At 41.5% G+C, this 14,702-nt stretch overlaps 1 protein-coding gene across 1 annotated transcript in view; it reads right to left on the bottom strand.

The window, feature by feature from the left end:
• LOC123746003 (chloride intracellular channel protein 5) overlaps positions 1-14,702 on the bottom strand; it is a 79,682-nt gene that overhangs the window by 4,575 nt on the left and 60,405 nt on the right. The window contains exons 2-5 of the mRNA XM_045727120.2: positions 5,570-5,712; positions 3,175-3,337; positions 1,389-1,563; positions 586-725 (exon numbers count right to left, since the gene is read on the bottom strand). Of these exons, the coding sequence (XP_045583076.1) occupies positions 586-725; positions 1,389-1,563; positions 3,175-3,337; positions 5,570-5,712 (621 nt within the window). The remainder of the gene's footprint in view (positions 1-585; positions 726-1,388; positions 1,564-3,174; positions 3,338-5,569; positions 5,713-14,702) is intronic.

Here is a 14,702-nt window from a genome sequence, read left to right as displayed (position 1 = left end):
CTAAGAACATCGTGTGTGGAGTGTACAAGTGTTAAATTTAAGTACATAGTGTTGAAGTGTTAAAATTAAAGTTGCAGTAATTTTAGTGTACAATAGTTTTCATAAACTGTATTATAGTACTCAGCATACAGCAGAACTAAATAATCAATACAATGCTAACTGCATAATACAGTACGTATTTACTGTACAGTATTCACAACTCCACGAGAATTCAAGAATGACATAACTCTAATAATAAGGTAAATATAACTGATACAGTATTTTTTAGTAGAATAGTAATACTGTATATAGGTACAGTATATAATATAATGCATTTTTATTGTGTACAAGACAAAAATAGACATTGATGCAAATGCCTCCTGGAGAAATCACCTGTTGCAATGAATTCCTCACCGCAACGAACTTGGGTTGGTCCCAAATAGTTCGCCGAATCGAGGTTGCACTGTACTGCATATTAAAAAAAAAAAAATGGTCAAACAATTGCCCTGCAATACAAATTATATCAATGTTGGACGGAAGAATAAATGTAGGCAAGGAAATGCCTCCAATAAAATTTCATAAATTATTTAGACATATAATGTATACCTGCTGTTGTTTGTAATGGTTAATGATATCCTGATCTGCTGGGCAGGACTGTGTGAAGGCGTCCAACTGGTACATGTGGAACATGTACCGCCACAGGTGTTCCAGCTCCTCAGGAACCTCAAAGTCGGCAAAATATTTACCTGTAAAGAAGATTTGACTGTATTCAGTAATGAACTCTCACATGGATGAACAGAGCTGTAGATAGAACAATTTAAGTGAGAAGAGACTTGTGAAAACCCATCAGTAATTTCAAAGCAATATACTGTACTACAAAGATCATATGAAAGATGGGACACCATGAGTTTAGCTCTAATCCTGTAATTGCACTTGGGTAATTGCCCTTGGATTAGATGAATTAGGAATCTATCAAATGACCCAGAAAATGATCTAGAATATATATAAAAAGTTAGTCCTTATATGCAGATGGAAAGTGTTTAGATAACCATACATGTAATTGAGGTCAGACAGAATAATGTTTAAGGAGAGCATGACTATGGAATATACACAACATTACCAGGAGGTAACAGTGCAGGAGTGACGAGATTATTACCGTAGAAAACCAAATTTTACTGTGTCCAACTGGTTATGTATATGTGCCTAACCAATACCATTGGTCAATAAAACTTTAATAAGTAGCATACAAAAATTTAAATAAAATTACATTTTTAAAAACATTTGTATTCTATTCACATCAATGTTGAGCTAAACCTAACAGAATAAAAAAAAAACAGTGGCAAATAATCTGCGAGTACTTCAGGTATATTGATAGCTGGAAGGAAATCACAATTTGAACTCTTACTTACCAGCAACACGAATATGCTGCAACTTTGGCATAAGTTCACAATCAAAGCAGCACATGGTATCCCCTGTGAGGAAGCGGGTCCCTCTCTCACCTAGATGGTCATTGATCTTGCGTAGGTAATTCAGCAGGATGTTCTTTGAACTGTCATCACGCTTCAGCAACATCAGCTTAAATTTCTGAAAATGACATTAAAAGTTGTAGTTCATCAAAGTCATTTTTACTGTACTGTATTTTAATAATTTGAAAAAATACCACACAAATCTAATGTTATACATACAGTATTTACCTAAATTTATACCCAAGAGCCACCATCTCACAGTGGGCTCAACGAGAACAGGTCCCCCATCTTGTCAGAGGTACTGTACTATGACAGTATGTACAGATATTTCCTAAAACCACAATAGTGCTGAGAGTAACAGAAACTTGTAAACTCACAGGAAGGGGGAGAAAGGTTTTAATCCGGGTTTTCCCCAGACAACAATCCATCAGTAATTTTAAATCTAGGTCCCTAATTTGTCTTGGATGCACTGGGATGAACACTGAAGGTAAAGTACCTAATCATCCCAATCTGAACTTAGGACAGTCTCATTTGCAAGGTGAGCATGGGAGGATACTAATCACTACTCTACAGGGGACAATAAATGTGCTTCTGATGTCTACATGTGACTTGGTTATAGTTGTCCCTAATCACTAGACCAAAGCGGGAGTGTGTTTGATTCTGATTAATGACACTTTCAGACAGAAACATCTTGTCACTACCTCTGACGAAGACAGCTGACAGCTCAACAAGTGCTCTTGGTGAGGGTGCTCCTCACAATACAAAACCATGACTGAAGCCTGGTTTCATAGTTGATTCTAATAGGGGTGAAGAGGGTCAAATTTTGTTGACATCCTTATTAATTCTATACTACCTGGTATCCTCAGATATGGTATGAATCGTAACTCCTTTAATATGGCCCCCAATTACATTTTAATCATTTTATAGACAGATATTTGCTACACTTGGAGAAACAATGTCTTGCATAAGCTATTGAGCATATTTAAACCAAAATTCTTCATTCACCCAGGTATGGGCTCTGCTATCTTGAAAAATGAAGTTTCGAAGCTGGGATGAGGGGAAAAAACTAGATGTAGTGAAATCTCTTTACACAGGGTTATTTGGTAGTTGTCTGTCAAATGAGAGGCTCTAATTAAAAATTTGCTCAGTGAACCTAACTCATTGAGCATGGAAAATACTAGGTTATGAATGGTAATTTGTGTAATTTGGGACCAATCATGTTTTAACAGCAACATTGGGAGAGACAGTTGATGCCTTGGGAAAGCTACAGAGCATGTTTAAAACAAAACTCAATGGTTCATACTCATTCTGAATAAAAAAAAAAAAAAATTAGGAATGGCAGAGGTACACATGTACTTGACTTTTGTGAAATGCAATTAATCTAGAAGAATAATGTATAACCTCGCATCCCCCTCAAGCATTTTCTCATCAGATTCTTCCACAATGTTATTTCACAATAAACAGAGTATCTCTGATCTTTAAATTGTTTTATCGTGTAGGGTCTACTCTGTCAGTGTAGTATCTCTTTGGGTGTACAGTGCACAATTACTTGCCTTCCAAAAAGAAAAAACAATTTGGTAAGGGTGCAGTCACAAAAAATTCAAACTACTATCAGGACCTTCGACAAATATTAGTAGGCACTTTAATAAGCCATTCTTAATACTGTAACTCGTTATCTTAAATTAATTTTTGCAGCACTTAACACAAAAAACTAAATATTAACACCTACACTATAAACATTCTCTGTCCGCTGAGCAACATCTTTGTCTTGTACAAAAAGATTGTGACCACCAGGGATGTTCTTCATGATGTGTCTCTCGATTTTGTCATTTTCTAGGACAGCCAGTCCATTGTCTATCAGGATGGGTGGAGGAGTCGCCTCAAAATTTGACCTGACAAACAAAAAGAAAATATCTGAGTACATTAATGCAAAAATGCTACATGTCTGGTAATAAAAATGTGATCATCCTATTAACCTGAATAACGGCTAATATACCAACCCATCCTCTCGCATAATATGTTATGTTTTCAGAGGAGTCAGCATGTTGAAAATGCAACATATTAGTAAAAATGAAAGCACCTACATGCTGTACTGCCCTTTTCAATGCATTGGCCTCAATATTAGGAGGGTTGCTTGCATTTCTTGTCCAGCAAAATTGTTTTTCTTATGGAGTGACAAATTGAGAGAATGGGTTGGATACAATATATAGTACTGCTAATCCTATTAAGCAGGATAATAGGTTCCAAAAGAGGATAAATTAGTACACATTAGAATCTTAAGCTTATGTTCATGGACCAGCTTGGATAAATGAGGTAAATTGATTGCGGCCTACCCTAAGGTGTCTGAAAATTTTAATCAAAGTGAATGTAGCTCAACTTTAAGGAACTGGACACAAATACACAGAACATCAGAAGAATAATTCAGGAACTGGATGTACAGTGGCAGCTCCTGTTTATCTCTACTTAAACTCATTCATATAAATAGTGGAACCTCGATTCAACAAAATTCAATTCGCCAAATCTCTGGTCAGAACACACACTTTCCATGCCAAATTTTCTCACACGATTTGACGAACAAGAAGCGGGAGATGTATGGATTTGCTTAGGAACATGGGACTGAATTCACAGATGGAGGCAACATAACAAGAAATAGTTGGAGCCTTAGGAAAACCACTGAGCATATTTAAAACCAAATTCTACAGTTCTCTTTTTATTTCTAGTTACAGAGGTTTTTGTTCAGTAAAATATGGGTCTTTTTTTTTTCCTTTCAAAATAAGATTTTGAGGATTGGGAAATATCCAAGATGTGGTTAAATCTCTTTACAGACAGGTTCTCTTGGTTGTTGCCCTTCATATGACAGGTTGAAATAATTTCACTCAGTGAAATGGAAAGCATAGAAGCATGGAAAAATATTAAGTATGATTGTTAACTATCAATATGGCTTCAATTACGTTTTTGATGATTTTTGCAGATGGACTCAGTATTACAAGAAATGATTGGAGCCTTGGGAAAGCTACTAAAAATATTTAAAACCAAAGTCTATGGTTTATTTTCATTTCAAGTTGGCAAGGTTTTTGTTCACTCAGGTTCACCCTGCTACCTTTTCAAAATGAGTTTTGAGACTGGGGGATGAGAGAAATGTGTTAGACGTAGTTACATTTTGTTTGCAGACATGTTCATTTTATAGTTGTCTTTCATACTATAGGTTTTTATATATACTATATACTTTTTACATAGATTTTTATATATACTATATAATTTTATATAGGTTGAAATGAAAATTTCACAAAGTGAAATTAGTTCATACTGCGTGGGAAATGCAGCCTAGAGAAATCTCGGGTTGCAATGAATTGGGGTCAGTTCCATATACAGTAGTTAACTGAATCCAGGTGTATATGTTGTATGTCTATCTTGAGATGATTTTGGGGCTTAGCATCCCTGCGGCCCCGTCCTCGACCAAGCCTCTTTTTGTTACACATCCCCAGAGACTTTTGCCTTTATTTATAGACAGCCAGTAGCAGCTGTCTAACTCCCAGGTACTATTTACTGCTAGGTGAACAGTCATCAGGGTGAAAGAAACTCTGCCCGTTTGTTTCTGCCTCCACCGGGAACCGAACCCAGAACCTCAGGACTATGAATCCTGAATGCTGTTCACTCAGCTGTCAAGCGCCCCCAAGTCTAACCAATATTTGAAACAATCTATTGCTCACACGTCTACCATATTACCCGGGTAATTTGTTTCATAAATCAACAACTCTTGTTTTTAAATAAGTATTTAAACAGGTTTTCCTAAATCCAAAGTAATCCAGTTACAGTATATCCATTATTTTGTGCTATTTTTGTATTGGCGTATTTAACACCAAAGCTCCCACCCCAAGAGGAATTTTGAATAAAGTAATAATATTTCCTGTAAGACCAAAGATTTTCTCATATCTCTCTCTATCTCTATATCTATCTACATCTATCTATCTATCTATCTATCTCTCTCTATCTCTCTCTCTCTTTATTTTTAAGATAACTTTTACATCATCACGTGTAAATGAATATGCTGCTATAAAATATTATTTAAATATATTAAAATGTTATGTTAGCATTTAGTTAATTTATTACCAGATAACACAAACCTGAAGTCTGGTGGTGGTTTGAGCATATCCACTGTGGTGACCTTAAGAGAGATAGTCTTGAGCTCAGCCAAGAGATACAGGTCCATGAAATATTCCTGACAGAAGAGACATGCTCCTTTTCGGCGGCCATCAATCGTAGAGGCCTGTAATAAAGTGAAGTACAGTACATATTACTAAGTATTCTTTAAACCACATGACATACTGTATTTATTTAATAAAGGCAACTAAAAAAAAACTTAATTTATATATTTACACAGTGCTATATTTAGATGACATTCATATAACATATGTCATTCATACAGATAACATTCATATAACAATGTCATTCATATGACATTCATATAACCATCCCATACAGAAACGTCATTAAAAGAATGTTAGGAATGGTCTGGCACAGACAATTTAATACAGTACAGACAAATGTAAGGTCGGCTTAGGAAATAACACTCCCAGATGCATAGAATACGTCACAGTAACATAGGTGACAACATATAACCCAGACCACACATGAATCATGATGTTTCTGCATCCCCTTGGACCCTTATCAAGAGGCAACTTAAAAAAGTTGAAGAAGCCATTATAAGGGTAAAGGGGGAGGGCGAGATAGAAAGGGGGAGGGTGAGATGGAGAGGAGGAGGAGGAGGCAAGGAGAGGTGGGGAGAGTGCTAATTAGAAGAAACTAATACAAAAATGCAGTTACAAAGCTCATAGTGATATTTATGCAAGAGTTATAAATGTGCAGTGCAAGTGCATTCCATGTTTTCCTGAAATGTAGTAAAATGTGAATGCCCCAGTGGCCAAGCTCTAGTCATCCATTACCACTAAATGAGTCAAACAATCATCCATTGCCTAAGAATAACTGAAATTAATAACACCTAGTAGGCCATCAAAAAGGTCTTAAGGCCCCCCACAAAATTATTATCCTTCCCCCCCCCCCCTCATCCTCTCGTGGATAACAAGACTTTCATTCACTTGGACCATTGGAGCCTTGAACTGCAGACCACAAGTGTAGGAGCCAGCAACCATGCCTACTGAGCCAACAGCTCCCACAATAAGCAAGGAACCCAGACACACACATCTTGTGTCCAATTGGGTGTTGTACGGAAGCCGAGGTGGGTGGGTGTTGAACAGTGGGTGGGGCGGGGGCTGGAATGGGCGAGTCTACCACACAGGTCGGGTTGGGTGGGTGTAGCACATAGGCAGCAGTGTGGTATTTTTCAATCAATACTCACCAATCTGTCATTACGGTTAAGCAAGGTCTACATTTTTATGTCCCACGTACTAGCCTCGTTGTACCTGTTGCATTATAAGTTAACTATCCTAACATTCGAATTCTTTGTCAAATCTGGCTTTAAAGTTGTAGGTAGAGGTGGCTTCTACTTCTTTCAGTATACAGTATACGGTACTATTTATGGACATCCGTACAGGATACAGACTGTTTCCTTACATTTCTTTGACAAATTCGCACTTCCAGCTAACCTCTATGTCCTCTTTGTACTTTCTATTAATTTGAAAAAGCTGTCCTTGTCCATCTTGTTTATTCCCCTCGGTACTTTTTATGTTTTGATCGTATCCGCGTAGTTTTGGTTACAGTGGCAGGGTGTGGAGGTACAGAGGCAGCAGTGTGGTGGTAGTGGTGTGTTCGGCGTTATCACTGAGCATCCTGTTCACGCCACAACACAATGAAGTCCTCACTATACTTAGACAACGCCTCGCTAGCCTGAGGCACGCTATTAGTACACCCACCCACACCTATATCACTAGCCCACACCCACAGTAATATTCTAAAGAAGGACGACATATAAACAGGTGATAAAGCCCTGCTTCACAAAGGTGTGAAACATTTGTACAAAGACTATAGACCAATAGCATCTGAAATCATACGAAATCATATTTTTATTTATTTACGTATTTATATATACAAGAGTTTTTACATTCTTTTACAGCCAGTAGCACGCGTAGCGTTTCGGGCAAGTCTTTAATCCTAATTTTCCCTGGAATACGGCCTCGCCTAATCGTTTAACAACCAGGTACCCATTTTACTGGTGGGTTAAACTGAGACTACAGTTAAGGATTTGCGCCCAGTAAATCCTCCCCGGCCAAGATACGAACCCAGGACAAAGTGCTCGCGAAGGATGCGAGACCAGGAAAGTGGTAAGACGCCAGGCGAGCGTCTTACCACTACGCCACTGGGACTGCCAAACCAAAACACTTATATCGCCGAACCCTTAACAATAGAACGTGCATGTTCGGCTGCCAATTGTGGCCAGCTAAGACTAGACCTGGAGTACGCTGGTAGTGCATTCTGGGAGTTAGTTTTTTCTACTCCCGGCCAGTTTTGTCTTATAACGTGCTCCAACAAGTTGTTGCCTGGAGCAGCCCGGAGCAGCCCGAAGGCCCACATACAAACACCTGGGCACCACACCAGTTTTGTAGGATCAGCAAGTCTCCTGTACACAATACCTCCCCTTCTGTAACCTGGGGGCTACCGCCCCCTTGCAAGCCATGCCCCCACCCCCCTTTTGACCCGATACACGTACGCAGCTCGGGTAATGCCCCTTTCTTCTGCACCTATCAGACTTAACCTTGTTTATAAAGCACGAAACGATACATTGGACTTTCCCACTTAGCTAGAGACTCTTATGGTCCATTTCTTGAACACCTTATGCTATAAAAATCTGTATATATACATTAATCTATGCAACTAGCTTATCAACACTAACTTGCTTACCTAAATGAATTTTAGGGTTCCGTATGTGCTTCTGTAACCTTTTCCACCACCACCCACACGATGGGTATTTGATGCACAATAATTAAGCTAATCTAACCCTCAACAAAACCAGCAGTAACATCTCCACAATCCAGGATACAGTGTTTAGGCCAGAACGATCATCACATGCGGCCTCTCGCCATCACATGCGGCCCAATTCAGAATCCAATTTGTGATAACTAATGGACTAAATTGTTTTTTTAATTTGATTCAACAATATATTTGAAATTGATGAATAACAGATCCGCAATATTAACTAGAAATTGCCGTAACTTGTTTTATAAATTTTGAAACAAAATGGAAAGTAAAAAGTTATAAAAAAAATCCGCAACAATTTGTTTGTTAAGGAAAGAATTTGGTGCCCGTGGTCTGGGAAATTGAAATAAGTTTATTGAGGTAAAATACACACAAAGGGATGAAGTAGCTCAAGCTATTCTCACCCCGTTCAGTACATCGTGTTAATACATACATAGACACACATCACAAACAATAAACATATTACCGAACATTCTGAGAGATAAACATATACATTTCCTTGTGGTCTGGGAGGGAACAGGCCGACCAGCAAAATTCCGATCTAAGCGCTAAGACAACTTTTTTTCAGTTTAAACAATTCAGTTTAAAAATTCAGTTTAAAATTCAGTTTAAAATTCAACTAGCAAAAATCCTCAATTAATAAAGGAACTATTGACATGATTTGCCATCATCGAGGCCACTTGAATTAACGACCCCCAAGTAAATTCAGGCAATATATGGACTTAAAAGTTCTTGATAAAAGGATATAAAGTGGGAAAGTAGGGAGATGGATAAACTACCTTCTTCCACACCAATTATAGTTACGAGGATCGGGCACAGAGAGTGCTATGTCCCTCAGAGCATGTCTTGTGGGGTCTTGTGCACAGTACATCACAACAACGTGATGTATCAGAAAATATACGAGTCCCTACGATGGGATCGAACACGTATACTGGACTCCCTAGCCAGCCCGTCCTCTAAACAAATGCCCAAAGTCCATTCCATGCACCCGCCAAACCCCCTGTTTATGAATGAAAAACGATTTACACACGACTCAACTGATGACGTTATCTTATCTTGTTACCTTGAGATGATTTCGGGGCTTAACGTCCCCGCGGCCCAGTCCTCGACCAGGCCTCCTTTTTGTTACCCCCCCCCCCAGGAAGCAGCCCGTAGCAGCTGTCTAACTGCTAGGTAACAGGCGCATCAGGATGAAAGAAACATTTTGCCCATTTGTCTCTGCCTCCACCGGTGATCGAACCCGGAACCTCAGGACTACAAATCAAAAGCACTGTCCACTCAGCTGCCAGGCGGCCTAGAGCAAAGTTAAATTAAAAGTTCACAGCAGACAATACAAGCCAAATTATAGACTGGATAACATGAACTTCGCAAAAAGTTAATGGCAAGCCAACAACGACACTTAGACATTTTTGTTTACGCTCCAGACCGGTTGTGCACCAATAAATATATAGCTCTTGAAATAGAACAGTCTCTGTAACGAGCTGACATTGTAATTATAAGGTGTAAACGATAGATGAAATTGTTTATGTAATAATCTCCTTTGAGGTCTGATAAAGACCTCGACTTGAGAATGGTCCAGGACGGACCGAAACGTCGTCGTCCCTTCACCTTCTAGTGTGTGGTCCGGTCAACAGTCTGATAAAGACCTTTTGTGCCCTCTGTAATGCTTTTCGTGCTACTGCTCACAGGATGAGTATGGGGTGCACAATAAACTAGCAGCCTTCGGCGGCAACAATACAAAAATCACCAACTCCCTGGTGATTGTAAAGGGAGACAATCATCGTAAAGATTGAATCGTCATCCTAAAGTGAAACTAGAGACTGAGCATGTACAGAGAACAGTCGCTGCCTCTACCCACTCTGCTCCACACACACAAACGAGGTGCAAATTCAAAGAGCTTTCTGGTTTTGGCGGCGGATGTGACATTGCCCAAGCATCCTATGGGTCTTTTGACCCAAATGGTCGGTACAGCGAAGGTCGATACAGGTGCAGGTCGGCGCTCGATTCCCGATGTCCATGTGGTTGGTTACCATTACTTCACTCCGTCATATCCCAGCTCCTTGTCCCCATATCCCTCCCAAGTGCCGTGTTGGCTTAGTATTTTCTCCGGCTCCCCGGGGAAGGCCTGAAGTTCCAGCTGGACACCAATATGGTGTCTTTAGGATCCTTCCTTATTGTGGGGGTGCTCGTGGTTCAGTTAGTAGGAATGCGGCCTGCTGATTTTCCAGTATGCGGTTCGAGGCTCCGATGGTCCAACCAAGCGAATTTAATTATGTTATCCACGATACTGCAATTAGCAATTTCGTGGGTACATAGTTTTATTTCAGGAAAGTGTATTATCCGTTCACACACACACACAAGCTCTCGTGGTGATGTTCATGTGAGCGTGACTCTCACGTACATAGCGAGCAGGACGAGGAAGAGCCGCCGTCATGGTAATGGTCTCAGTTGAGTAACTTGCAACTGCATTCTTACACATCTGCATCATCTTCCTCGCGTGTGTGTGTGCATGTAATTACCTAAGTGTAGTTACAGGATGAGAGCTACGCTCGTGGTGTCCCGCCTTCCCAGTACTCTTTGTTGTATAACGCTTTGAAACTAATGACTGTTTTGACCTCCACCACCTTTGGCCTCGACCAGGAGGCCTGGTCGAGGCCCGGGCCGCGGGGACGCAAAGCCCCGAAATCATCTCACGGTAACCTCAAGGTAAGGTAACCTTCTCATTTAGCGTGTTCCAACCGTCTACTACTCTGTTTGCAAAAGAAAGCTTCCTATGTTTTTTCGGCACCTTTGTTTCCTTAGCTTGAATCTGTACTCACCTAGTTGTGCTTGCGGGGGTTGAGCTCTGGCTCTTTGGTCCCGCCTTGTTCTGTGTCCTCTCGTTCGTGAAGTGGCTGGTTTCAAAAATGCCTCTTTGTAAATTTGGTCGATTCCTGTTAGTATTTTGTAAGTGATGATCATATCTCCTCTTTTTTCTTCTATGTTCTAGTTTTGGCATGTTTAATGCCTCTAGTCTCTCCTCGTAACTCCGCGCGCGCGCGTGTGTTACTTTTATTTATTGACTTTAGTATTTTTACGGTAGACATTATGTAACATGTTCTAGATATCTTTGAGAACTTTGAGTTGACCGCCAATGGAACTTCTGGACCGCCAACTGCCCATTAGTGAACACTACTAACATATGGTGGATCTCTCACAGCTGGTGCTCGACATAAGTAACACCGGTGCTCCGCAACCGGTAATTACAAAGGCGCCACTTACAAATGATTCAACTCAGATGTTACACACTTGTAAGGGTTCCCGTGTATTGCTAAACCACCAGCGACGCAACACCTTTCTGTAATGGTCGGGACGCCCAGGTAGTGTTGCAGATTGTCTCACCTCCCCTTCCTCCATTTCTCCCTCCCTCTCCCTCTCTCCCTCCTTCCCTCCCTCTCCCTCCCCCTCCCTCTCCCTCCCTCCCTCCCCCAATCTATAACAACCACCACCCACAAACATCTAATCGCTCCCTGCACCACCATTAGCTCTTTTGACAATATTTGTACCGGACTGTGAACTGCTTACACCAACGGCTTAATGACCAGGAGTTTTACCTGTCGGTGATTCAGATTCACAATCGACTTGAGAATGGTCCAGGACGGACCGAAACGTCGTCGTCCCTTCACTTTCTAGTGTGTGGTTTGGTCAACATATTTCAGCCGCGTCTTGCCCAAACCGTCTGACCTACGAAACACCCTATTTTATAGACATATGAGATCTCTATCGACTCCATTCAAATGAGTGCGGTTTGAGACGATCCCAGTAGTTTAAGTGCTTTGAGGGCAATGACGGATTTCTTCACATATTCAAACAAATGAGGTCTTGATGATAGAGAACTGAGAAACGTGGGTGTGAACACACACACATTAGTTTGAACATTGTGCTTGAGGCGAGGTTGGTGTTGACACAATAACAACCTTATATAACAAGGGCCTGTCTGCCTCACCAGTAACACTGAGGATGAGTGAAATGATAACTAATCAAGAACAAAGGAAGACGACGGTCAAGAGTTGACAGTGTGGTTACTGATTGATTCATGAAGATTAAGCCACCCAAATGGCACGGGTATGAATAGCCCCGTAATGTGGTTACTGTGGTCGGGATCGCACTTATGAGAGAGCAGTCTGTGACAGTCTGAGAGCAGTCCTAAAATTGTAATAACAGGTAGTGAAGGAGAGGTGGGAGGAGTAGCGAGGGGGGGGGGGAAGCAGGGAGGTGGGTTACAGGAGGAGGATAGGAGGGAGGTGGGTTACAGGAGGGGATAGGCAGGGAGGGAGGGTTACAGGGGGGGATAGGCAGGGATGGAAGGGGAGGGGAGGGGAGGGGGTACGGGTTGGCCAGACCAAGCGGCGCCCAACCAAGTTGACCACCCAGTAGCCGGGCTCTTGTCAAGGTCACCCCTCGAGCCAGAGAAACATTACCAGCAGGGAGGAGCCCACACAAACACACACACCCGCATGGAATTCCTTGTGAAGCTCAGCCAAGCCACGACTGCCCCTCCTCACTTTACGCTAGCGGAACGCACCGCCACGCACTAAGTAACGGCTCGGCTCTCCGTGGCCACGGGTTGAACCCAGCTCAGGTGAACTTCCTTGTGCCTGTCATCTTAGCTAACTTTCTGGCCACGCGCCTACATGTCCCACACCGTCTTATAAACCAACCGCCTACATTGATTCCCCAGAACTGAATTAGTCAAATTGGCTGTGTTTGTTGACCCTGTATTCAGCTAGAGGTAATAAGCCAATATGTCAAAATAAAAGCAACACTTACCATGTTCCTGCTTCTTAGTAAGCGAGTCTACCAAGAGTTAAACAACGACTGTTTTAAGCAGGTTTTAAGCACTACTACTTAAGCAGGTCTTAAGCACTACTCAACACTAAGGTTTTTCAACCTTAGTGTTGAGTAGTGACTAAGGTGGCTCCTGTAGCACAGTAAACTAACGTCCTCGATTCACAACCCAAGTTCAATCCCCCGGCAAGGACAGAAACGATTGGGCATGTTTCCTTACCCCTGATGCGCTTGTTCGCCTAGCTGTAAAATAGCTACGAAGGCGTTTAGATGTAATACAATAGTTGCCTGAGGAAGGCGAGGAGCCGGCGTAGAGGGTTGAGTTATCTTGACACGATTTCGGGGATTAGTGTCCCCGCGGCCCGGTCCTCGACCAGGCCTCCTTTTTGTTACATGCCCGTTACTACAAGCAACAGCTTGACCTTGGCAGTCGTGACCTTTCAGCACGACCATCCCATGATATTGCTGCCAGAGAAGAGAGAGTGGTAGAGGGATGATAACGGCTGCTCCCCCAAGACATGACGTGAAGCAGAAAAACAAAAGCAATCAAATTATTAGCAAAATGGATGTGTTCGCGCCGTAGAGTTAAGAGACTGATACATATCCAAAAATAATGAGACAGACATTGCAGCCAAATTAGCGTGTAACAAAGATAAAGTTGACTTAGATCTAGGTATCCCCATCTCTGCTGTCAAAACTATATTGTTCCAAACACTCAGGTCTGATAGAGAAATTACTGACTCCCAACGACCTGAAAGCACCAGTATAAAAAGCTATGATTTGTTCAGATCTGAAACCTATGTTTATGGGCAGCACAAAACGTCCATCAGACTGTGCGACACAGTGGTTGCAAGGATCAGGTTGGGTTACCGTTACCTGCGGCAGGTGGCTGCAGGTGACGGATCTCCCAATCCTGAGCACTCCAGGTGCAAACCCTGTGAGCAGGAACTGAGGCATGATCTCCCACACAAACTATATCATTGAATCGCCAGTTATTAAACCCTTGAGACCTGCCGGCAAGACGTACCTGGAGGTTTGCAATCACTTTATTAACCGTGTCATGTAGCCCATTGATAGATCTATGTCCGTATCACATTGCTGTAAACTGTTGATGTATATACTTACAAACCATGTAACTAGCTCGTCAAGGCTGTAACATGCATAGCTAAATGAATTTTAGGGTTCAATTCTTCAGCCCATTATGCTCCCCTAACTTTTTCCCTACAGCTCGACGGGGACAGAAAGGTGGCAGTTGTCAAAAGGTCCCCCCCCCCCCCATTATTTCTGATGAATATAGGGCCACAATATATGAAGTAAACCTAAACTAATCTTAATGATAACAGAACTTCCTCCGAGAATGTGTTACACTTGTGAGGCGTAAGTCGTCCTTAGAAGCAACTCCTACATTTTTACAAGCGAAGGCTCATACCGTAAGATACTGTAATTAAATGGATGCCTGGAGTGAGTTCTGCAATTTGTTCTACTCCCCAAGCCTGGCCT

The sequence above is a fragment of the Procambarus clarkii genome, chromosome 78 (assembly GCF_040958095.1).
Source record: "Procambarus clarkii isolate CNS0578487 chromosome 78, FALCON_Pclarkii_2.0, whole genome shotgun sequence".
Lineage (NCBI taxonomy): Eukaryota > Metazoa > Arthropoda > Malacostraca > Decapoda > Cambaridae > Procambarus > Procambarus clarkii.
Note: the sequence above shows the minus strand (reverse complement) of the source record. Positions and strands in the feature narration are given on the sequence as shown.